The 26,615-nt window shown below is 44.9% G+C and overlaps 1 protein-coding gene across 6 annotated transcripts in view; it reads left to right on the forward strand.

Annotated features, from left to right (window-relative positions):
* TRIM37 (tripartite motif containing 37) overlaps positions 1–26,615 on the forward strand; it is a 1,151,903-nt gene that overhangs the window by 86,339 nt on the left and 1,038,949 nt on the right. For all 6 annotated transcript variants that reach the window (XM_086954978.1, XM_086954980.1, XM_086954981.1 and 3 more), the window contains exons 3-4: positions 19,460–19,500; positions 21,188–21,304. In XM_086954978.1, coding sequence (XP_086811104.1) covers positions 19,460–19,500; positions 21,188–21,304 — 158 coding nt within the window. The remainder of the gene's footprint in view (positions 1–19,459; positions 19,501–21,187; positions 21,305–26,615) is intronic.

Raw genomic sequence — 26,615 nt, forward strand, 5'->3', positions numbered from 1 at the left:
AATGAGACTTCCCGTTTTCCCGATCTCGCGATTTTGCGATCTCGCGATTTTGCAATCTCGCATTTTGCGATATCGCAAATCCTACGGATGTTGCCGAAAATAGCGATTATTCTGCGATTTTCGATAATCGTAAACACTTTTTGCATTCGCGTGCGGATCGCATTTTTTTCTCGCAAAAATTCATGAATACCGATCTGCGATTTCTAAATTGCGATTCGCAGTTAATCGCAATTTGAAAATCGCTGATTCCAGTTTTCATGAATCAGGCTGATAATGTTTTAGCCTTACCGATACTGGAGTCTTATTACTCCATTGATCTACAAACGAAGATCCCCTGGGGCTTAAAAACGATGAAGAATTTGATGCACATCTGGAATAATATATATGCAGGATTGGCTCTTTTGAGGCTGTACGCTTATCTGTAAGGGGCAGATGAGGAATGTTTGTAATATGTAGTGGCTACATTGGCACTTTATCTTCTTGACAATGTTATCCATGAAGCAGAATCGTGTATTATAATTTCTTTATCAATTGTTTCTTTACTATAAATAACTCACAAAACAGTTATTCATGGGTGGCAGTTATAAAAGCCTATTTAGGGTGGTATCTTTTTATCTTTCTTCTCAGGTTTGTGTAACTTCAGGAATAATATATGTGAGAGACAAATTTCATTACTAGGCATTTCTTTTGAATCACAAACGAACGGCATGAACAATACTTACTAGCTAGCAAGGGTTATATATAGCTAGTATAGAAATCGAATTGCTTGAATGACTTCAGCATGTTTCTGTTATGATTTGTTTGTCTCTAAATCTCTTGAATTCATTGCTTTTCCAACAAAGCAACTGATTCGTTTTAACACATTAAGGTGGGATATGTATGATTTGTGGTGATTGATTGAAAGTAGTAAAATGCTTTAACAGTGTATTAGTTGATAACATTGATTTTAATGAATTGAAAAAGTTGATTGAATGAGAAATGCGGATATTTATCTTTATTTTGTAAGTTGATTTATTCCCGCAAAAATATATTACCAATTGTAATCAGGGTGGGCATGGCTTAGTCATACAAAGTACAGACTAGTCAAAGATGGCCATCCCTGATACCATGTAGTACCTTGAAGATTACTTACTTTTGTTTCTATGTTTTTCATGAATCTTGAACACTTAAGGGCAGTGAGTAGCACTTCCTCAACACTGCGATCAAGGCTTGTTCGTCGTCTCTTTTGTTTGCTAACAGTGAATAAAGCAGCACTTTGAAATTTCCCAGGAATGCCTAATTTAAGCGCTCCACGTAAACTTATATATATATCAAATATATCTTGGCTGAATACAATAAAGGTTAAAGTAACGTTATGGTTAAGTGAATTTGTGAGTGACATTTTGAAGTAAAAGCAAAAAATAGCCACAGAAATTCATCAGTCATAGTTAGCAGAGCTAACCATAACTTGCGCCCGCCATGCACTGCTAAGGATCTCACTTATTACGTTGCTCATGACATGTTCCATGACAGCATTGATGTTAAAGCTCAAAATTAACTCTGAAGAATATGGGACATCTTTAATGCCATTCTAGAAATTTCTCCCTTAGGTGTAGAACGCATGGGTTTATGTGCCACATTGACCCTTTACGATGCACGTCATGGGTAATGTAGGCCACATTAACAATCAACCACATATATGGGAAACCCTCATTGCATATAGTGTTCAGTCTGAATACAACCGTTCAGCGAAAGCCAAGTTCCTATAACAACTGAACGTCTTTTCCAAACAGATTGCCCCAGTATGGACGTCTTTTATCTGTATCAAACCTCTGACATTCACCAAACCTAAATTAAGAAATGTTGATACTAGTAGAGAATGTATTCTGTAAACAGTATTCATTCTATAGAGAGAGTTTACCCTGTATCCCACTGCATGCAGACAGTGAAAATCTCATGAGAAATACACTATAGAATATTAAAAAGTATCTACTAAGGACAGTGTACACTCTATGCAACACGTGGCAAAAGAACACTACTCACAATAAGTAATGGCGTAAGATTACACTACCTTCAGCCTTTATACTATAGTGAAAACTTTACAGATAGCCCATCTTCTGAAGCAATCACATGTACATAGCTTAATACTTAGTACACACAGTCTTCTATGTTATGTAGAAATTGTCATGCTGAGATAATTATGTCTAATAACTCCAGGCTGCTTACAATCCTTAATATGTTGCATGTAGAATCTTTGCCGTGTTGCCTACCTTTTTTTCCAACCCTAAAACTTGTGTTGAACATGCTGGGCACAAGTTGTCAACTGTCACCTGCACACAGGGTCACTCTTCGATGCAAACATTTATAAAGTGTTCAATACTTCTACACACCTGGGATGCATTAGGAGGACATGCATTATGTAAACATCCCCAGCTGGATTCGGGCTGTACAAAACTGGGTATAAAATTGATATGGTGGCTACCTATCAGTATGTAAACAGTAAAACTAACACATTCATTGGATGATGTCATCAGTAATGCCATGAGTGATGTCATTTAAGAAGTCCTAAATGATATCATAGAACATGCCATGAGTGATGTAATATGTGTGGCGATAAGCATTGCATGGCGGGGGCGCAGGTTATAGCTAGCTTGGGTAATTATGACTGGTGAATTTCTGTTGTTTTTTTAGCTCAAAATTTTATGATGACCCTGATAATTCATCCCACTATAATGTTACTTTAAACTTTGTTTTTTTCCCCAGTGAATATCTCCCTTTTTTTTTTTACTTATAGTATTTTATTAACATACATAAAGCCTACTCCCTGCTGGGGGTTGGCCACAGGGCCTTATGTTTCTTAAAGGAGAGAAGTGGAGTGCATGGCCCCTCCTCCCCCCCACCCCCCCCCCCCACCCCGTTCCCCAGGGTCACCAATTGAACTAAAGAGGAGAGGGGCTCCAGCCGGCTCCTCACATGCAGCGGGAGACAGTATTGCTCCTGCCCAAAGGGAGCAGCTTCTAATGCTGCTCTTTCCGGGCGGGAATAATTTTTTGTGGGTAAGGAAACAGATCAAAAGTCCTCTCCTAACCGGTGGGAGCATCGTTTAAGCTCCCGCTGACTGGTAGCTGACTTTGTGTTTGCTCGCTTGATGGGAGATTAAAAATGTTTCAGCTGAGTGGGAGAAAGCATAGGTTTCCTTGCCTGTAGCGATGCAGACAGGTAAACTGATTATTTACTGGGGTGGGCACCCTAGGATACAGAATGGGAGCCGGCCCGGGGGGATGGGGTCTCCAGGTCATTATTAACATAACATGTGTATTTGTAAAGCGCACGTTCACCCAGGGGTATCTTGGCGCTGAATAACAGATGTTCATTGTGGCCTGGGGAGGTGGCACCCCCTTCCCATTTTTCCCATTTATAGAAATTTCAGCCCTGGGGGTGGATTCCCCGGGGCTTTAGAGGCTTGGAGACAGGCAGCGGGGCCTGTCCCCATTTTTAACAATTTCAACCCTGTGGGTGGGCCCCCTGAGGCCTTAAGAGGCTCGGGGAGGGGGGGGGTGGCACACACCCTCCTCCACATATGTATATTCATTTCAGACTCTGGGATGGACTCACCGAGGTCTGTAAAGGGTAGGGGACGGCGAAGCTTGTGCCTCCTCCCATTATTAAAACAAAGCAATCCCGTCTGCCTTTTTTTTTTTTTTTTACGATGCCACGGTTGTCCTGCGGAATTGCGGGAACTTTCGCCGTTTTATATATTTTTTGGCCCTCATTTTTTGCCCCCTCTGGGACCACCCCCATGGGGCCTTGAGGGTCAGGGTATCCCTACCTTGCCTATGTATATTATTGACGGGATGGACACCAACTAACAAATAGCACAATCTCTGGGCGAGGATGTAGCTCCCTGTCAAATTTGGTGCAATTCTGTACGGCAGTTTTTGCTATTGCCTTTCTTAAGGAAGTCTATAAAAAATGCACAGGGATTTTGTGTTTGGGCCCTGCCCTTTTTTCTGGCCCTCTCCTGATGGAACAAGCCGAAACCTTCCGTGCACAAATTAGTCTTTTTGAAGGTTTTGTGGAGATTTGTCAAACGGTGGGAGAGTTATTAGTAACACAAAAAAAAGCTTTTCCTATGGAACAGGTAACCTAACTATAACTACCTACTGCCACTACGATGGTGGCAGTAGGTCACCATCCTGGGGCAGAGTATCTTGGTAGCCACTTTGTAATATTAGTTAGGGTTACCAAAGATAGGAATTTCTTGAATTTTTCACCATTAATAACTTTGCGCCCATTTCATGAATCTCCACAGAACTTTGCGGATCTGTTCTTCCTTCTACATTGGCGGTTGATGCAAAGTTTTGTGGTGATTGGAAAAGGGGGTGCAAAGATCAAAGATTAAAGGGGGGGAGTCTCAGAACAATCTCTATACTACCTCACTCCACTGTGTACCACACTACTCTGCCACTCGACGCTACAGCACGGTACTCTAAAACACTCCAGTGTAAACCACTTCACTGTATTATATTTAGACAATATCGGTAATCCAAATAGAGTGGGACAAAATAACGTGTAAAAAATATTGAGGACAAAAATATTGTGCAGGTAGGTTTCTATAGGTAAGTAAGGGTTTACTATATATAACTCCACATATATGCACCTTGATATATATATCTTCTATTGCAATATCCAGTATTCGCTACTCCACTCTATGCCATGCCACGCCACTCTATTCTGTGCCACACAAATGTACTCTAATACACTCCAACGTAGACCACTGCAATGTGCAGTATTTAGACAGAATACTGGAAACATAAATATTGTGGGACAAAATATTGTCAAAAATATTGATGGCAAAAATATTCTGAAGGTAAGCTTTTATAGGTAAATAAAGTTTTACCATAACCGCTTCAATGCGTCTGACGGCCCCCGGCTGTCTGACGTCACAGTGGATGTGTGCGGAGGATGGCCGGGTGCCGTCCGAACCGCAAACGCATCAAAATTTTCAGCACTGCAGGGGCATTCTGGCGCAGTGAAGGGATTATATAACTCCACATATAAATACCTTGACAATGTATATATCTTCATACATAGTACGTAGATGTGGGATTAAGAACAGTTGATCTATATTAACCTATTTGAACTTAACTTCTCTATTTTGATTGAACACAAATATCGCGTGGACAGAATATTGTGTCAAAAAAATATTTTGTCCGCGATATTTTTGTTTCTGATATTCTGGCAGTGATCCACACTCCACTGTATCCTATTCCACTGTATGCTGCTGAACTTTTCACCACTCCACTCTGCGCCTCTCCACCCTTCTCCACTTTACCCCACTCCAGTGTATTATATTCCACTGTATGCCACTCCACCACACTCCAATGGATGCCACTACACTGTGCCTCACTCCATCCTATGCCACGCCACTCTATTCCACACCACTCTATGCCCTGCAAAAGCACTCTAACATACACCAGTGTAGTTCACTTCACTGGACTGTATTGAGGCAGAATAACGGAAACACCAAATCATGGGACAAAATATTGTGTCAAAAATATTGAGGACCTATATTTTCTATAGGTAAGTAAAGTTTTACTATATATAACTTCCCATCTATGTACCTTGGCGATGAATAAATAAAATTAAAAAAAATAATAATATATATATAAATCTATATGTGCCTATTTGCACTTTCCTTCTTGATATTTTGGTTGTCAATATTTTTGACACAATATTCTGTCCACACAATATTTTGTTTTGTTGATATTCTGTACAATATTCTAATGTATGCTGCTGAATTGTAAGACACTCCTCTGTACTCCACTTCACTAGGCGCCACTCTAACTTACTCATCTCAACCTTACTCATCTCGACCTTACTCCTCTCGACCTTACTCCTCTCGACCTTACTCCTCTCGACCTTACTCCTCTCGACCTTACTCATCTCGACCTTACTCCTCTCGACCTTACTCCTCTCGACCTTACTCCTCTCGACCTTACTCCTCTCGACCTTACTCCTCTCGACCTTACTCCTCTCGACCTTACTCCTCTCGACCTTACTCCACTCGACCTTACTCCACTCGACCTTACTCCACTCGACCTTACTCCACTCGACCTTACTCCACTCGACCTTACTCCACTCGACCTTACTCCACTCGAACTTACTCCACTCGAACTTACTCCACTCGAACTTACTCCACTGTACGCCAGTACACTGTACTTCACTTAACTTCATGCTATGCCACTCGACAATTCTTTATTCCACTCTATAACACTCCACTATATCCCCTTCTACTCTATGCCACTACTCTGTACTTCTACTCTGTACCTCACTGCACTTTATGCTGCTCCATTCTACGCCACCATGTTCTATTGTACTCCGCTGTAATCTATTACACTATAACACTCTGGACCACTCTTATCCACTCCTCTCTATGCTATTCTACTCCAATGCGCCACACTCCACTATTTTATAAAAAATGTAAAAATATTGAAATGCAATGAAACAACAACAAAGTTTAAACTTTTGTTATAGTTAGGAAAACGTTATTCTTTCTATACAAACTAAACTTAAGTACCCAAACATTAGAAATTCTTCAGTTTATAGTTATACCTTAAATGTTTTATTTATGCATCACCTGTAAATTAAAATGACTTGTGTGTTACTCGCCACTCTACCTGCACTGTGTTTTCACAATAGTTTTGATATTCAATGTCATAACTGTGCTTGTAAATACTATTATTTTTGCATGCTATAAGTGGGGTAATATAGAATGGTAAAAGCAGTGCATGGAAATTTTATTGTGGCTACAGACTTGAATAGACTGTGTTTGGAGGTGTGCAAGATATAATAATTTTGAAAGTGTTACGTATTTTATAAATTAAAGGTATAAATTAGATTTTTTTGTGTGTTTTCACTTTTGTTTGTAGCTAAATAATTAATAAAGTAATAGTTTTAAAGTGGTGCATTAATTATATTAGGGTATAACTACAACTGATTAATTTCTAATGTTTGTGTATTTTAAGTTTGGTTGGTATAGAATTAATATATAAAGTGTTTTCCTTACTATAACAAAGGTTTCATCTTTGTTTTTACATTGAATGAATATATATATTTATGCATTATGTTAAGTAGCACTGATTGTGTGCAGATTCTTTCAGGTTACAGTTCCATGCCCACCAATTTTATTAGTGAGCCAAAGTGGCATGCTAGATCTTATAAAAATGCACTTTAATAAAGTGATTTCTACCTTTTAAAAGTCCAAAATTTTCTTCAGTCATGTAAAGAAAATATGTACCATCTATTTTTTACCCGTTCGTTTAGCTCGGAATGTGGGCAGTAACTGAAAAGCCTGCGAACAGTTTTTTTTCCATACGTAGGATGTTGGTGCTACTGGGATGGCCCTCTACATGGCAGCTGGAAAAGTTGCATACAAGGCCAGAGGGTGCCCAAGGACATTTACCAAATTATGGAGTCCCTGGTTGCGCCACTATGCCATTGACATGGGTATGGCGAAGAGCAGCCCTGGCCTAGAGAGCCCTGTAATGGGTGACAAACCTTGTCCCAACATACCATCTGACTGGCCACAGAAATGTTTTGATGTAAAATATGACCAATTGTGCATATACTCTCGTGTACCTAAGGATTCTTTGTTATGCTTGCTGTGACCCTCCAAAGGGAGAGTGAAGACCCGGAAGCCCCACCTTGGTAGGCCCCAGGTTCAGGAAATCAGGGAGGCCGTGATCCGGTGCCCGGAGCCTGGTCGCTCCGGAGTCACCACTCTGCAGGTGAGGAGTAGCGGGTGGTTGAAGACTAATGTCAACCTGGGCCGGATGACAGTTAAAGACTATGGTTCCAGAGAGCTGGCGTTGACACCAGCCAGATTGAAGAGAAGATACAAGTTGTCCCCAGGGTGGATGAGGGTCACACGAAGACCCGTAGACAGAGCCTGCAGCTTCGGAGGTGGTATAAGACCCCATTTCATCCCACCGAACCACCAGGAGAGACAACCGGGGTGCACATGAGGCGAATCTCTTGAGCCTCCGGGAGCGGGTACCACTAGAACCGCAGGCACGAGACTGGAGAGGCACACCGAGAGGGATCCATAGATGTGGCAATCTGGCCATCATTAGCTACCCATCTGGGACTTTGCCCTTGTTGCCCATCTAGACTGGGGGCACTCACAAGTGTACCCCCATTCAAGATTCATGGAGAGGTCGCACCCCAAACTCCGCACAGGGTCGCTAGGTGCTCTGCGACCCAAAATGATCCAGAAGGGGAAAGAGGACATTAAACCCCCCCCCCCCCCCCCTTAACCCCTCTAACCCCTGCTGAAGATCTAAGCAGATCATTCTCACGACCGATGTGCATAATAGCAAGGACATAAAGGGAGCACGATCGCGACAGCCAGAAGACCCAAGGAGGCGGATACCACCCAGACTCACAGAGGGAAGCGACCAGTAGGCCCACCCACACAGTAACACAGTGGAGCTGGGGAGAGCCCGAGGTGGATTGGACAGAAGAGCGTGAGAGCCACCTCATGTGAAGGCTGCCCCTCCCTGGCCCAACCGCTTTTCTCTATGGGGGATGATCGGAAAGGCGGTGAGCAGATGAAACATGGGTAAAGACAGGCAAGTAAAGCCACCTCCCTCCCAGACCCAAATGGACCAATATGCTGCAAGTAACAATCACTAGCACCGCTGCCACAGCCAAGCCTCCAGTACACAAGGGTGATTTGGCCACTATCCTTCAAGCGATCCGTGCTTCCCAAGACTCAGTAGAGTCCAAGATTGGGGAGGTACGGGTAGATGAAGCACTTATTCCGCAAGACCTCTGTAGTGCCACAGCTGGAATCTCCTAAGCGGAATCCCGTTTATCTACAGTTGAAGACAAGGCCCCTCCATGAAACATCAAGTTTCAAAGCTGTTATCTAACATGGCTGACCTGCACAGGTGAGTGGAAGATGCTGAAAACCGGTTGTGCTGGCACATCCTCAGTCTGGTGGGTGTTCCAGAGGGATCAGAACCCACCCAGGTGTCGGATTTCATTGAAAACCTGGATCAAGTCATAGATGCCAGCCGAACTCCTCTCCACATGGTTCGTGGTAGAGAGGGCACACTGTGCTCTTGCTCCTAAACTGCCCCCACATGCCCATTGTAGTGCGCATCCTTAACTTCAAGGACAGAGACGCTATTTTACAGGAGGCACACTTGCAAGCCACTCTTTTACAGAGGATCCAAAGTTATGGTGTTCCCAGACTATACTAGGGAAGTTCAGGCTCAACGAAGATCCTACACAGCAGTTAAAACAGAAGTTGTGAGCCCTCAATCTCTCATATAGACTCCTGTTCCCAGCCCGTCTCATGGTTATCCATAACAACAAGACTAATTTCTTCGGCTCCCTGGAGGCGGCATGGACAGGGGCCACAAAGGAACGCCCCCTCGCTAGAAGCAAAGCAGCATCCTCCTCTCCGGCACAACTGCCCTCAAAGAATGCAGCCGAAAGAGCAGCAAAACCACAGCTGTGGCTCACCCGGTCCCGGCGAAGTGGAAAAACACAATGGAGGAAGTCCTTTTCACCATAAGGAACCTTGAGAAGTGGTTCCGGCTCGCTTCTCTAGAGGTAAGCGCACGCGCCTCCTCGCGGGAGCGAGACCCGATCAACGACCCCAGTGATGGAGGGAATGGGAGAGACTGACCTGTCTCGCAGTCTTGTAATATAAATATTGGACCCTGATGCTGTTGGTGCAGATTCAAACCAAGCATTGCGGCCACAGACACTTACGGACGTCCGACTGAGTATAAATCCTAATAAGTGGAGGGGTCCACCACTCTGCCCTCAAAGTGCATGTCAGCCCTTATTCTTGTTTATATTGTTCAGGCGGCAGATGCTTCCAGGGAAAGGGGGATGACAGTTGGAGGTTTTGTTTTCTGGTTCCTGTTCCAACTCCCTTCAGCTACTTAAGACACACGACACAAGTCACCTCCGTTGCCATCAAACTGACGTTTTCTCAGGGATACACCTATTCGCTGCACTCCTAGACCCTACATACAAACGGCCTTGGCACCCCCAGTGGCGTCAAAAACCGCCCCTTCAAAGACAACAACCAGCCTTGACCTGCAGCCCATACGTATCCTATCCTGGAACGTCAATGGTTTTCTGGACAAGGTGAAACGTACTGCAGTCTTGAAGTTCTCAACCCACTTCCTCTGTCCTAATGCTAAGGAAAACCCATTTACAAGGTAACCACTGTCCATTTCTAGCCCGACTTTGATAGGGTATATCAAACAGGCTTCACACAGGGTTCAGGAGGAGTAGCAGTCCTGTTCCGTCACTCCTTTCTCTTCGTAGTTGTACAAGAAACCCACGACCCTCAAGGAAGGTTTTTTGGCTGTTACTGGGACGTGCAATTAATCTAATCATAGCCTACATACTCCCTGCAACTTTGGAGTCTGTCAACCCTACTCCTGTCTCTCCCCAAGGGAGTGACTGTGCTTACAGGAGACTTTAACGCAGTCATGACTCCAGACTGGGACGCCACTGACACCCTCTACTCACATCTGAGTTTGAATGCCAAGACACTTACAGCCTGGACCTCACAGTGGGATTATGCGATGTCTGGAGAGTATGGAACCCTCGTCCCCGCCAATACACACACATACCTCTGCCCATCATACTCGTGCACACATTGATTATTTGTTTATGCCCGCTCTGGACTGTCGAATTGTCGCAAACATACACACACTTGTTCAGGGAATCTCGGACCATACACCCCTACTCCTGGATCTCGGAGGGCCTACCGGCGTGTTACCCCCCATGTGGTGATTTAACGCCTGTTTCCTGCAACAGAAAGAATCCAAAAAAGAAATTGGGAGTGAGTTGGAAAGATACTTCCAAACTTACGAGGGGTCGGGCACTTCAAGGGCATGTTATGGGCGGCTGGCAAAGCGAAATTCGGAGGCTTCGCCAAACAGTATGTCAAACGGACATATTAATCCCGAGATGAACTCCTCTCCGGTGGGAGGCCCGCGCAGTAGCCGATGCAGATCCCGAGCGACCCACTCCATCACTTGACCTAATACTTGAAGAAATTTGAAACATCTCCTTGGACTCGGCCAGACAAACTTGGAGGTCCTGCAATGCCCTTGTTTACGGATGGAGTGACCGAGTAAATCCTGAAATACTAGATGGAGGTGGCACCACTCAGCGTACCTCGGAGGCCATTGCCCAGACATTCGCATCCTACTACAACCGTCTCTACTCCAGACCACGGGGCCTGAACTCAGAAACCGGCACCGCCTTTTTTAGGGATGTCGCTCTCGCGGCTACCAGAGGAAGAGAGTCAAACGCTTGACCCGCCACTCTCATGGGAGGAGATAAATCTGGCCTTGTCGGCATTAGCCACAGGCAAGACCCCAGGCCTGGATGGATACCTTGCGGAATATTACCTGGCATTCAGGGAGATCCTTGTACCACAGGTTGAGGCCATATACACGGAAGCAATAAAAGGAGGGACCTTCCCGTGAGACATAGATATAGTTACAATTCTAGTCATCCCTAAAACCGACCCCCTAACTTGTGCTCGGATTGTCGTCTGATATCTTTGATCAATAGCGAAGTCAAACTATACGCCACAGTTATGGCTAATCATCTTAAGAGTCATCACGACCCTCCTACACCCCGACCAGTGTGGATTTATGCCCGCCAAAGTACGAGGTATTGCCTGAGATGCCTGCACGTGGTGCTGGCCCACCGTCCTCTCCTATCCCCGTATCTGACCCTACTGTTGGTCGATTTTGAAAAAGCCTTCGACACGGTGGACTGGTGCTATCTAAAGGTTGTGCTAGCCCACGCAAGATTTGACCCATATTTTAGAGGACTAGTAAAACCCGTCAGCTCTAGTGCTAACAAACGGAATCCTATAGGATGAATTCTGCATGGGTCAGGGGACGAGACAGGGTTGCCCCCTCTCCCTCCCTGCTCGTTGCCCGCGCCATAGAACCATTAACCAATACCATCAGGCATGATGCCCAAATCAGAGGTTGGCAGTGGCATGGGTCCCATGCTCAGCGTATTGCCCTATATGCGGACGATGTGCTCTTATTCATGGCTGACCCAGCTCGCTGAGGCCCCCGTTGCCTACAAATCCTGAGGCTCTTTGGTGAGGTTTGCGGTCTGATGCTCAATCCAGCCAAATCCATACTGGTTCCACTACATCTCTCCCAGGAGTGTGTGGTGTGGCAAATGAACATTCTGATCAGGCAGCTTAACTTCTGTTACCTGGGGATCTGTGTGACACTCCACCCGGAACTTACCTGGTCTTGAAATCTCACTCCATTACTTCAAAAGACTAGAGATGACCTTCGGAAGTGGCAGACCCTCCCACAGAACCTAATGGGGAAAATAGCATTTTACAAAATGATACTACACTGGAGATGACCAACCTCTTCCTCTACTACATAGCTGTTTGCTTACTGGTAATTAATGATTGGTTTTGCAGTGGGTGGTCGGACCCAGCCTACCAGCTAGAGATAATGGGATTCTCGCAGGCCCAAGCGATGTTGCACGGTACACCGGTTCCCCACAACATCCAGAGCGTAACCCGGTCAGTCTTCCTTGCGTGGCGATCCACGCTTTGGCATACCCAATTGGAAGCCAGAATCGCAATGCAAACACCCTTGTGGCAGTGCACATGGTTGAGGGAAGTGGCGAGTCTAAAGGGGTCCAAAAGTGGTACCTCATTGGTATTACCCAAGTAGGCGACGTATGTAAAGGAAGTCAATTGCGTGCATTCCAAGACCTGCAGGGCATACACTCCCTCAGCAACACACAATTTTATAAATACCTTCAATTCTGACACGTCCTCGCTATACATAACCCCAGTGGTACAACTCTGCCTGAGTTTAGTTTCTTAGAAGCCAAATGTCTTATGGGAGACTTGGGTAAGGGGGGTGTCCCTCACATTTATAAGACATTAGCTAATAATTCCCCTGCCGCCTTAGACCATCCGAGAGCTCGATGGGCAAGATGGATGGGGCCAATGGAGGATGAGGACTAGAGGGACAATATTGTGGCCCTCTGAGTAATCATTATCTCAGCCCGGCTGAGACTGATCCAAGTCTACTATCCCCACTGTGCATACCTCACTCCTATCAGGCTATACCCAGCAGGAAGTCTCCCAACTTCAAGATGTGTATGATGTACAGAAGAGTCCGCGGACTCCTATCACATGACCTGGTCTTGTTCTGTCATATCGAGATACTGGGCGAAGGTAGTGGACAAATTGGGTGGGGTCCTGGGGTGGGCGGTTCCCCTCACTCCCCAAGTATTACTGTTGGGGATCCTGGAGGGTATTGGGGCCACAAGTGGACAGAACATTTCTGGGCACAGCCACAATGGTGGCCAAGAGAGACCTGGCGATCAAATGGAAAGACCCAAACCCCCCTACCATTACCTAATGGCGGAGAGGACTGGACTGGTGTGCCAGACAAGAACAGCCGGTGTATGAGGCCAGGGGGGTTGCCCATCCAAATATAAACATGAGCGAGGTAAATGGATGGAATTATTGGAAGGACAACGTGGGGAAGGTGGGAGGAATGGCATTCTTGATACTACTGCAACTGAATAAGGTTCCTGAGATATTGTATGGCTGGTCAGCCCGGCAATGTAAAGGTACTAGACAACAATGGGAGATGATCGGTTTTCCTGAGCTGGTGTGTCTGTTTAATTGAAAATCAAATAAAGTGGAGTATTAAAAAAAAAAACCTGTTGGGTGTGCACATGTAATTGACATTTCAATTGAAGATGTGTTGTCTGTAATGACAGTACACTACCAATACGATTTGTGTGACTAACCTGAACTACTACTACTGCCTGAACCACGACTTCCTAAACCACAGTTAAACAAGGAACTATGCTTAACCAATATCTATTTTAGAACGACTTCTTTAATAACGAAAATCTAAGTTTTAAATTACTTAACAAACCATTACCCATAACCTTCCTACATCCTTTGGCTAGAAGTAAAAGTCATTAAATTAAATACAAATGTATAACCTCCAATTAACCCCTTGCATGCTTGTGACGGCACCGTTCCGTCACAAGCCTCGGGTGAGCTGTGCTTGTGACGGAACGGTTCCGTCATGGCCCGCTCGGCGCGTCTGCGCGGCGCGTTCCATTGAGCGGGCGCGTTCGTGACGGAACGGTTCCGTCACAAGCACAGCTCACCCGCGAGCCGTGACGGAGCGGTTCCATCACAAGCACGTGACCGCCGCGCGGCCGCCCTACCCCCTTAGCGCTGCGGCGGGATAGCCGCTGCAGCGAAGGGGTAAAAAAAACAAATACATGAAAATTTATTTTTTACATATTAAAATAAACATTTATTCAATTGATTGACCTACCTTAGAATGTTCCACAATTCCAAAAGACGCTTTTCCCAGGTCGTACAACCAAGCAGAATAAAACCAGGCTACTTCCCAAAACTCTTTTGAGACCGCCAGCTAGGGTACAGACGAGATGTAAAGGTAGACATTTACATTTCACAATGCCAATGTCTACTTGATTACAGAAATTCCTTTCCAAAGCTATGGCGGGCGACAAAGACTGAATTGAACATGAGGGGAAGATAGGCAGATAGAAGTGACGGCGGAGAGAAGTGACGTGCAACTCCGGGGTTCAAAAAAGTTGTGGTTCCGTCCTTCATTGTTTCGTCAATCATGGATGTGAACTTCGTTTTTCAGCCCTCTTCGTTGTTTACACTTCGTTGTTCCAGTGAGTCATTGTTCTTACTTCGTGGTTTAAGATGTTTCCCCTACCATACAATGCATACTCCACGTTACCCCACTTCCCTCTGCACCACTCTATACCTCTGCACCACTTCATACCACTCTATATAACAGAAAGGAGGAGTACCACCAGAAAAAGGCTCAAAAAGCGATTTTGGTGGGATGGTTTTCTAATGAGAAAAACAAGAAAGTCCTTCTTTGGTTTTAATAAACCCCTCACTCACCGACCTGGTCGGTGACATGCTTCATCATCGGGCCACCTTGACAGCCGAGTGCCATCAGGGTGTGCTGCGACACCTGGAATACAGTGGAGCTGGTATATGAGTGATGAGTGCAAGAAAAAAAGTAAGTGTGTTAAAAATTGTCCTGGTATGGCTTATAGGTGAAAAGTTTTATTCTTAAGACTACTTGACAATATTAAAAACATGTGTGTAGATACAATAATGGGTTTAATTATGACCAAGTGTATCTGTAATATAAGTGGAAGGTCTACATGTTTCAAACCGTAATGGAAAATGCCGGTTTTTCTTCAGGACCAAGAAAGGAAATGGGTGGTCAGGGTACACACCCGCCCTGCCATACCTGCATTCCTTTGATATATATATATATATATATATTTCAAAACTTCACTGCAGTCTATGCCACTCTCTTCTCCTCTGTACCACTGTACTCTATGAGTCACTGTTCTCTGCACCACTCTACTCTCTACTTTGCATGACTGCACTCTATCTACGCCAATGCACTCTATGCCACTCTACTGCACTCTACACCACTATACTCTACGTTGCTGTACCACTCTACTCTACGCCAATGCACTCTACACACCTCTACTCTGCTTCACTCTACGTCACTCTACTCTGCAACACTGCTCTACGCCTACTCTGCATTGCTCCACTCTGTGCCACTGTATTCTATGCCAATCCACTCTTCTCTGAAACAATCTAATCTTTGCCACTGTATTACACTCTATTCCACTCTGCACCAATCTACTGGATGCCATTTCACACTACCCCACTCAATTTTATACTGCTGCACTCTACGCCACTGCACTCTACGCCACTGCACTCTACACCACTGCACTCTACACCAGTGCTGTCTACACCACTGCTCTCTCCACCACTTTACTCAAAACCAGTACTCTACACCACTGCACTCTATATCCGTCCACTCTGCACCCTTCACTGTACGCCAAAATACTCTACAACAGTGCACTCTACACCATTGCACTCTGTCACTTTACTCTGCACCGCACTATGCTACTGCACTCTAAGGCACTCTACACAGCAGCACTGAACTCTCTGCCACTCTGATCTATTCTGCACCACTTTACTGCACTCCACGCCACTCTAATCTACTGTGCAACACTGCACTCTGACTGACACTGCACTCTATACCACTCCAGTCTAGGACACTCCACTCTGTGCCACTCCACTCTGCACAAATGCACTCTATGCCACTACTCTATACCACTCTACACTGCTCCACTCCACTCCACATCACTTTACTCTACTCTGAAGCAATCGACTCTACGCCACTCCACTGCAATCAATGCTGTGCCACTGTACACCACTACGCTCTACCCTGTACCACTATCCTGTACTGTACTGTACTCTACACCACTCTGAAACAATTACTCTATGCCACTGCATTCTACACTATGCCACTGTACTCTAAACCACTGCACTCTACGCCACTTTACTCAAACCCAATGCACCCTATGCCACTGCACCTACTCTACTTTGTACTGTTGCACTTTACATCACTATACAACATTGTACTCTGTCATTGCTCTCTATGCCACTCTACTCTAGGACCCTGCACTCTGACTTTGCATGACTTCACTCTATTCCACTGCACTCTACTGAGCACCGCTGAACTCTATGCCGCTCTACTGCACTCCACCCCACTCTACTCTACTCTACACCTCTGCACTCTACCCTGCACCACTCTGCGCCACTCTACTCTGCGCCACTCTACTCTGCGCCACTCTACTCTGCGCCACTCTACTCTGCGCCACTCTACTCTGCGCCACTCTACTCTGCGCCACTCTACTCTGCGCCACTCTACTCTGCGCCACTCTACTCTGCGCCACTCTGCTCTGCGCCACTCTGCTCTGCGCCACTCTGCTCTGCGCCACTCTGCTCTGCGCCACTCTGCTCTGCGCCACTCTGCTCTGCGCCACTTTGCTCTGCGCCACTTTGCTCTGCGCCACTCTGCTCTGCGCCACTCTGCTCTGCGCCACTCTGCTCTGCGCCACTCTGCTCTGCGCCACTCTGCTCTTGCCACTCCACTCTGCTCCTCTGCTCTTGCCACTCCACTCCACTCTGCTCCTCTGCTCTTGCCACTCCACTCCACTCTGCTCCTCTGCTCTTGCCACTCCACTCTGCTCCTCTGCTCTTGCCACTCCACTCCACTCTGCTCCTCTGCTCTTGCCACTCCACTCCACTCTGCTCCTCTGCTCTTGCCACTCCACTCCACTCTGCTCCTCTGCTCTTGCCACTCCACTCTGCTCCTCTGCTCTTGCCACTCCACTCTGCTCCTCTGCTCTTGCCACTCCACTCTGCTCCTCTGCTCTTGCCACTCCACTCTGCTCCTCTGCTCTTGCCACTCCACTCTGCTCCTCTGCTCTTGCCACTCCACTCCACTCTGCTCTTGCCACTCCACTCCACTCTGCTCTTGCCACTCTACTCTGCGCCACTTGGCGTCACTCCACTCTGCGCTACTTGGCGTCACTCCACTCTGCGCTACTTGGCGTCACTCCACTCTGCGCTACTTGGCATCACTCCACGCCACTCTTTGCCACTGCACTCTACTCCACGCCACTCTTTGCCACTGCACTCTACTCTGCACCTCTGTACTTTGTGACTTCACGCTAGACCACTCTACTCTACTCCGCGATGCTCTACTCCATTAAACTGTGCTCCACTGACACTCTGGTCCATTATTTGCCACTAGTCCACTCTAAAACGCTGTACGAAACTCCCTCTATGGCACTTTCACTTTACTCCACTCTATTCTATGACTCACTACTCCACTCTGACAATCTACTCTGCTGTACGCCACTAATCTACTCTGCTGTACGCCACTATACAACACTACTCCATGCAACACCTTCTACCTCACACCACAACGCTCTATGCTACTCCACTTTACAACACGCTGCTCAACATTGACACTGTGCTCCACTCTATACCACTTAACTCTACACCCTTCCACTCTACAACACTCCACTCCCTCCACGACACATCCCACACTGTAGGCTACTTCATGACACTCCACACCACTCCACACCACTCCACTCTACTCCACTTTACAACACTTTACTCTACCCTACTAACTTTTAGCTATGCTGAACCGCAGCCACTCTGGTGCACAACATTTCTATAACATATTGGCCACACCCAATAGCTCTTGCATAGGCGAGACCTATTGGCGTTTACAACGCTGTCTAAACATTTTTGTTTAGTATTATTGTTTAAGCATCGAGTAGAAATTATATTAATAAACCAATCTTTTTCTTCTCGTAAGTCAATGCCTGATTTGTATATTTCATGCTGTGAATTGTAAGCAACAGGCATGCACAATTTACAGCATCAGATAGAATAAACCACTTACTTATAAATAAGATTGAGTGCTTTACTAATAACTGTACATGTATATGTTAATGTTAAGTTTTGCAAAAAAGAATTAAAGAAAATGCCTTAATAGCATAAACATTTATACCATACCTAACTCTGCATACCAACCTGACATACCTACCATGCATAACCTGTCATACAGACCCCACCTACCTACGGTTCCAATCTATGACACTAAACATAATCTACTATACCTGCCAGACCAAATCTATCATATGTAATCTACCTACCATATCTAACCTAACACACTTTCCTAACATACATACTATGTTTAATATACTTACCATATCTAACCGACCTCCACTTCTGAGGTTTGCGTATCTTACTTTTGCGATGAGATTGCTATTTAGTGAGAATCCGTTAAATTATGCCGGGTGACCTCCAGTAATGTCTGAAGAGACTACAGCCTGCTGCAAAAGTACTAGTGTCTAGATTGAGGGACCTCTAGTATTGGCCTAAGATACGGCAGGAACTTGTGAATACCAGTGAGTGCTTCTTTAAAAATAAGGAGAACTTTTGTCTTTTCCAGTGCTTATTCTTCTCTGAGGTTCACACTTTATTTATTTTTGGTAAATCTTTGCAATCATGAGTCATGAAAGTGCCGTGTTCAAATAAACCTAACTGCACAAGGCATGGGGAAACAGGGCAGCACTAGTAAACAAGTATTGTGTTCTGTCTTGTTAAGGGTAATTACATTTTACAGAGCTATTCAGAAGTTTATTTACTTCCGTGAGGATGTCTTTTGGGATTTGGTCAACATTCTAATTGTTTTTGTTTTGTTGTTCATCGAATGCTGAGCTAAGTGACTAAAATGACTTGTATATTCCTACAATGACGGCGGTTAACATTTTCAAGGATTTTCTCTCTACCAATATGCAATGTCTGCCTAACTTGTTTAGTGTATATATGTATATGTATATATATATATATATATATATATATATATATGTATTATCTTTTTTTTTAATGGATTGCCTTATAATGGATATTCTTGTGTGTATGTTTTAATAGGAAAGGGGTTATTAAACTTATTTATTTTTTATTTTTGACCTTTAGCGTTGGCTGACAGAACAGAGAGCTCAGTGCCCTCACTGCAGGTAAGACTGCTGCCATTTTTGCAGAATGATTTTGTTTAAATCCTAGAGATGTATGATGTGTCTATTGTGCCATAAATTACGTTTCTTAACCACTTGATGGATGAATAAAAGGCCTTGAGCCTGATTTGAAAATGTATTTTCTGCTATAAGCTTATGTTTATGGCCGAAAATACCCTAGGTTTCCCGTGAGGCATAATTTCCATGAATTTATACTGCAGCGAATTTCTCTTCCATGAGTGCGTAGAACTTCTTGATAGAAAGTCGTGTGCTAGGGTTTAGTAATGGTCATTTACAATGCATGATTAGCCTTGTAGGTTTCTGAACACCCAGAAACATGTACCTTTGTGTGCATTTACAAACTGAAATCTGACTCTTTCCACCATGGAAATGGTCGAAGACTTACTTACTCAAGCTGGGACTGGAGCAAATCCCTGAAGGAAAGGGGAACCTAAACTTTAATGGGGTGTAAAGGGTTTTTTCTGCAGCAAAATATATAATCCCCAAGGAAGGTAAAACAAACAAGAGAAAAAGTGTGCTTTTTCTTATTTGGCTTCTCTTGGGACCGATATGATTTTCCAGTGGTGCTGGTAAATCTACTTTGTTAACCTTCCAAAAGTGTATAAGTACATTCAGTTGGAGTCGTAGATCTTCGCTGTACTTTTACACTTCTTTTTTAAACCAGCACGTTATCATTAACGAGAGCTCTCGTATGGCACTTAGTTATTTGTGATTGGGGGGGAGAGGGGGGGCTGGGGTTCGTAAAAGTTTTTTTGTTTTTTCGAATTGAATTTTTCAAATGTGGTCATCTATTGATGGAAAACACGATTTGATGATCTAGTTACATTTTATGCTCCTGTTTTGTTGTTGTTGCAGTCAGTAGGTGCTATTTTAATTATTCTTCTGTTGAAAATGTGTTCGAGGAGCATGTCTCCATTGTGCCTATATAATATATCTGTATTATCCATAGTCCTTCTGACGTAAAGTAGCAGGTATTAGTCAGTCTGTCAACCCTGAAATATACGTTTTGCATCTATTTCCCAGAAGACTCACATTTAGGTGTGGTGACTAGCTGCTGGGCCCTATCCTAATACCTGTGCATGAGGCACTGAATGAGCATGGGAAATCAAGCCCTAAATTATGGTGGTATATGCTGTGTTTCACCACTGCATTTGACATCTGCTGATACTCCCCTTGTCTTATTGCTGAAAATCTCTTAGCAAGAAACCTATCTTTCTTGAACTAACCTTTGATCTGTTTTTGTTTTTTACTGTATACTTATTAGTGTATCGTTGACTGTATCGTAGCCTTTTGACTCTGTACCGCGCTCCATTGCCTTTGCTTGGTCGCACTATACCAATGCTGCATAGATCATCCATCCATCTTGAGTTGAAGCAATATTTTGTTTTATTTCTTTGTCCTGCTGAAAATGTTAGTAAATCCAGAGTTTAGTAGACAATTAATTAGAAGAGGATTGTGATAAACAACAAATGCTTTTGTAATCATTCTTCAAAAACACTTTGAGAAGGAATTAGGTTAATGCCAAGACCTAGCTCCCCTGGTGAAGATTATATTTTACATGTAGTGTTCCCGATGGTTTTTTTCCCATGCCACTTGCCTATACAATACCATTATTATGAACAAGTACATTGCATTCTTACCTTTTGATGTGAATCTTCATATTTTACAGAGCACCCTTGCAGCTGAGAGAGTTGGTCAACTGTCGGTGGGCAGAAGAGGTCACGCAACAGCTTGATACCCTACAGCTATGTAATCTCACTAAACATGAAGAAAATGAGAAGGACAAGTATGTTGATAGGCTTCCTATACATCGTTGGTGCCTAGCAGTTTCTATTTGGCCGTATACTGTAGTTTTTATAGCTGATAACCTGTCTCATCACATGGGTTGATGCTTCTTTGTTGTACTTTCCTCAGTTTACCAGTAGAGTGGATTATACGTCTGATTAAATAATAATTTTAACTGGAGCTGGTATAAAATAAACGCCTCCCTCACCTGACATTTTACCTCACCTTTCTTAGTACTCCTTTTACACAACTCTTCTGTAATTGTTACTGTAATGTTGTAGGTTGGTGTTAATCATATGTGACCTTTTGATGATGGGCAGAACCTGGAAATCTGAATGAGTTAAGCAAATCTAAAACTATTTAGGCGTTCATTAACTAAATCTAACGAACCACCCTAGAAAACAGCAAGCCATCTGCTTATCTAGCAATCTAATTGTCCACATATGTTCGCTTCTCTGTAATATAGCTGGGCAGTGCTAATGAGAATAAAAGGAAGATGGAAGACTTTTTGTCGACCCAAAACTGCTATCATGGGCAGTTCTCTGCTGACAAAATGGCTTAACATGGCAACCAGCCTGCATTTCTTCAGAAGCTCCACAGGATATATTGCACTGCTTGCTGAAATGAGAGACATGATAGTTACTCTCTATGGTAAGATTGTCTCTGGGACATAGAATTAGACTAACGCAGAAACATTTAGATTCAGTGACTGGAAGACTTGCTGACCTGAAAGGCAAAGTGAGAGATGCAGAGGACACTTTGAATGCTTTAAAAGGGAAAGTGCAGGCACAACCTCACGGGCTCAAAACGTCCCATGCCGGGATTGACGACTTTTTAAAAGATTTGAATTATTAGATATCGGGGAGAGGGTAGACCTGTGCATGGAGCTGGCACTCTTATGGGTTGCAGCACTATATTTGTTAACTGTTATGCCCCAAATACTTGTACTCTACAATAGCTAGATAAAAAGGTGAACTGCTTACATCAATATCAGGGGGTTGATGTATCTTGCAGAGGTAATTTAAAATACTATATTTGGTATCCCTCCCAACAACATTGAAGCGACTAGGCAAGATAATTTCAAATTACAACTTGATAGATGGCTGTCGCCATGATTTTTTTTGTGTACAAAATGTATTCATTTCCTTCAGATGCAAATACATCTACAATCCTACTGTAGAATACACCTAGGATTACATTCCTTAACACCTTGGACATATGTTATGTCATAAACGCAATCCGTTCTGCCTCAATGAGGCCCTCATCGCCATCCACAGTCTTGGAGCTGTCTGTCCAGCCAATATTGCTAGGATGATGCGACCTCCTATACCAGTTAGGTCGTCCAAACCTTTCCGCTCCAGGTTTGACCATAGTCTGCTTCAGGTAAAAAGGAAAGAGAGGGGCTCTTAATGACCCAAAGGGAAATAGAGCACCAATATACTTGAAAAGTAAAACAAAAGATTTCCCAGTGGGAGATACTGTTTCCTGCTCCTAAGTCAGGGCTCAACTCTCAAACACCATTCATTTTTGTGGAACGGGAAAACACTCACCAGAAAGGAAAACCACCCAGTCTAATAGTACTGTAAAAAATATACACTTTATTCTAAAATATACAACACTGATCAATAAGTAAAAGTTAAAAAACATAAAAAACACAATGGAATGCACAGTTAAAAGCCACCTAATGTGGACGTGGAGAAAATTAGTCTAAAGAGACACTTATATCTGTCTTTAGTCTGTCATTTCGGACCCTCATTTGTCAACACTACGAGGAAAAATATTCCTTTGGTTCAGTTAGAATGTTGGCACTGCCGAATATGACTTTGAAGTTGGCGTCGACGCGTTTCGGAAGCTTAAAAAATGATAATGGCTTCCTTCCTCAGGACAGTTTGCATACGTATTCTCCACAAGTTGATAGAAAACCTAATACATAAATAACATAAAATGTAACTATTAGAACCCTTTTATATTTTACACATTTTCCTATTTTTGACAGCACTATTTTGGCTACACACCCAATGTTTATGCTCCATTTTGTAAATCATGATAAAGGTGGTACAACAACAGTTCATATGGCTGAGATACCCGCCACCCCCTCTCAACACAATCCCCAAAGGAGGGAAACCGGAAACAGTTCTTGAAGTTTTGGAAGAGGGAGGGAGTGACCCTCCCCGGCCGTATTTATTAAAACAAAAAATTAAACATTAAACAGTTTCATATTAATGTACAATTTCATTACCACATTGCGATGTTTGGCTAACCTTAACAGATTCTCTAATACAGAGGTTCTCCTGGCCGAACTAACAACCTACAAAACATTTTCTTGAAATTTTGAAATTGTACATCCTAACGTTTAAGGGCCAACGGCAAGGTCGTAACCGGTGTCAAGATCCCTAACCAGAAATACCCCCCCCCACTTGGGAGGGGCGACAGCACTGAGGCGTACCTCAAGTGCAACTACCAATTTCCCTTGACTTGACGGGGGCCCCAATAAACTCGACGCCACTTAAAGGTCGTTCGAGGACTCGTGTGAGTTATCTAGAAGGTAGCGTAGACCTCCCCCCAAACCCCACACAACTTACCACATCTGCCGTCGCGGACGTCACTGGCCCCGGGAAATTCCCCAGGAGGGGGCTGTAACCCCTCCTACACAGGAAGGGGCCTTGACCGCCTTTCCTTTTCTTTCGGCGACCCATCCTTAGAAGGGACCGCCTCCCCGTTGAGGGGCCAAAGGCCACCTCTCCCGAGCGCTCCCATCCGTGTTGGGTGACGCCCACTCATAGGGATCTTCCAATTACTGCTCACCGATCATGACCTTACCGCCCGACCAAAATAAATACGACAATGCTAACTAAACCAACAATACATTGGCCACTATGACCAAAATAAGCATGCTTATAAATGGACACTAAAAACCGAATTTCTTTAATCACAAAACATACATAAAATCGACCAACTTTATTACACACTCAACACAATAATACCACAACCTGTAAACGAAATAGAATTATCGATCCATTTTATTACAAACAACTGGCTGTCTTCAGGGGCTGGTGGGTGGGTCAAAAATTGGCTCTTCGTTCCGTCTCGAGCTCACGTGCAGCGAGGAGGTGCAGCTTCAGAGCACAGGAACAAGAGGATGCCTTCTGGTCTTGCGTCCCTTTTTATCCGTCTTCAGGGCGGGCGTAAACCCGCCCCTGCCTGCCCCGAGGGCGTGGCCAGCCGCGTCAGTGTCTAGGCCAGCCCACTCTAGGGCGGGAAAGAGCGCGCCCCGGCTACGCCGCTTCGGGCATACCAGCCGAGACGCGCCTCCCGCCCAAAATGGCTTCCCGGGGGGATCGAGGTACTCTGCCATACGTTCGGGGGGACCGAGTGGTCGCCCCTTTCCATATGGCTGAGATACCCGCCACCCCCTCTCAACACAATCCCCAAAGGAGGGAAACCGGAAACAGTTCTTGAAGTTTTTGGAAGAGGGAGGGAGTGACCCTCCCCGGCCGTATTTATTAAAACAAAAAATTAAACATTAAACAGTTTCATATTAATGTACAATTTCATTACCACATTGCGATGTTTGGCTAACCTTAACAGATTCTCTAATACAGAGGTTCTCCTGGCCGAACTAACAACCTACAAAACATTTTCTTGAAATTTTGAAATTGTACATCCTAACGTTTAAGGGCCAACGGCAAGGTCGTAACCGGTGTCAAGATCCCTAACCAGAAATACCCCCCCCCACTTGGGAGGGGCGACAGCACTGAGGCGTACCTCAAGTGCAACTACCAATTTCCCTTGACTTGACGGGGGCCCCAATAAACTCGACGCCACTTAAAGGTCGTTCGAGGACTCGTGTGAGTTATCTAGAAGGTAGCGTAGACCTCCCCCCAAACCCCACACAACTTACCACATCTGCCGTCGCAGACGTCACTGGCCCCGGGAAATTCCCCAGGAGGGGGCTGTAACCCCTCCTACACAGGAAGGGGCCTTGACCGCCTTTCCTTTTCTTTCGGCGACCCATCCTTAGAAGGGACCGCCTCCCCGTTGAGGGGCCAAAGGCCACCTCTCCCGAGCGCTCCCATCCGTGTTGGGTGACGCCCACTCATAGGGATCTTCCAATTACTGCTCACCGATCATGACCTTACCGCCACAGGCCGGATAGTTGACCGGCTATCCGGACCCCCCAAAAAGCTCCTACCTAAAGGTCATGCTTTAACGTTTTTAACCATGCTAAGAAATCTCCTATGAGTAACTCATTCCCCACCCGAGACAAATGCACACCATCCCCCGAGTACATACTGTCATCATTAATACAACCATGCGGAATAGAATGCAATGTCCCGGAACGGAACAACCTACTCACTTTGTTATTAAGCTTTCTAACAGACTGATTCAAAGCAGGAATAGAAATAGCCCCCGCCACACCTTTCGTGGGATCATATGGGACCACGCAATTGTGCACCCCGGAATTCTCCTCGCCAACCAACTTACAGTGGAAAGCATTGCCTCCAGGAGAAGTCGTCTACCGGTGGTGACCAAATCATTGCCCCCTAAATGTACTATGACTATAGACGGCGGTGACCTCGTCCGCCCTAACAAATCCTCAAAAAATGCTTGAAACTGGTCAATACAGAGACCGCCTCTTCCGTAGAAGGACACCCTGTACCCGTATTCCCCAGCTACGTGAATCATGTCACCTGCTTTGAATACGTCCGCGGCACGCCTCACGTATGAGTGGCCCACGACCCACACCTCCTTTTTCACAGCCGGTGATGTCTGACCGCTGGCCCGGTGTTGGGTCGACTGCATAGTCCGCCCCGCCTCGTAGGCTTGCGCAACTGAAAACCAAACAAAAACAAGAGGCGTGAGTACATCATTACAGCTTTACAACATGTGCAACCGCACATACCTCTTATAACAATTGGAGGACCAACGCCCCACTCGTTTCACTTGTTCAACATTAAGACCCCTGGCTGTAGCTTCCGTAGCAGCCCCTATCCGAAAGGAATTTGTCCCAAACTCGCCCGGGTTCAAGCCCGCAGCGGCAATTGACATCGCAAGCACCTGCTGAAACTGAAATTTCGTCAGTGGGGTGGCGTCCGCGTGTCTCAACAAGGTCCCCCCCCATAATGCCACCCTTCGTGCTAGGTAATCTTCTAAACACTTTACCGGACACATGGAGGACCCGGGAATCCTGCGTATGATTATGCAGTCACCCATCCCGTCTTGATCGGTCTTGGACCTGACAAAGGAGACAGTCATTGCCTCTCCTCTGATCTGAACGTGTTCTTGGCACAAACCCCCTGCCACATCCTGTT

Source organism: Lissotriton vulgaris, chromosome 2_1, assembly GCF_964263255.1.
Source record: "Lissotriton vulgaris chromosome 2_1, aLisVul1.2, whole genome shotgun sequence".
Classification (NCBI taxonomy): domain Eukaryota; kingdom Metazoa; phylum Chordata; class Amphibia; order Caudata; family Salamandridae; genus Lissotriton; species Lissotriton vulgaris.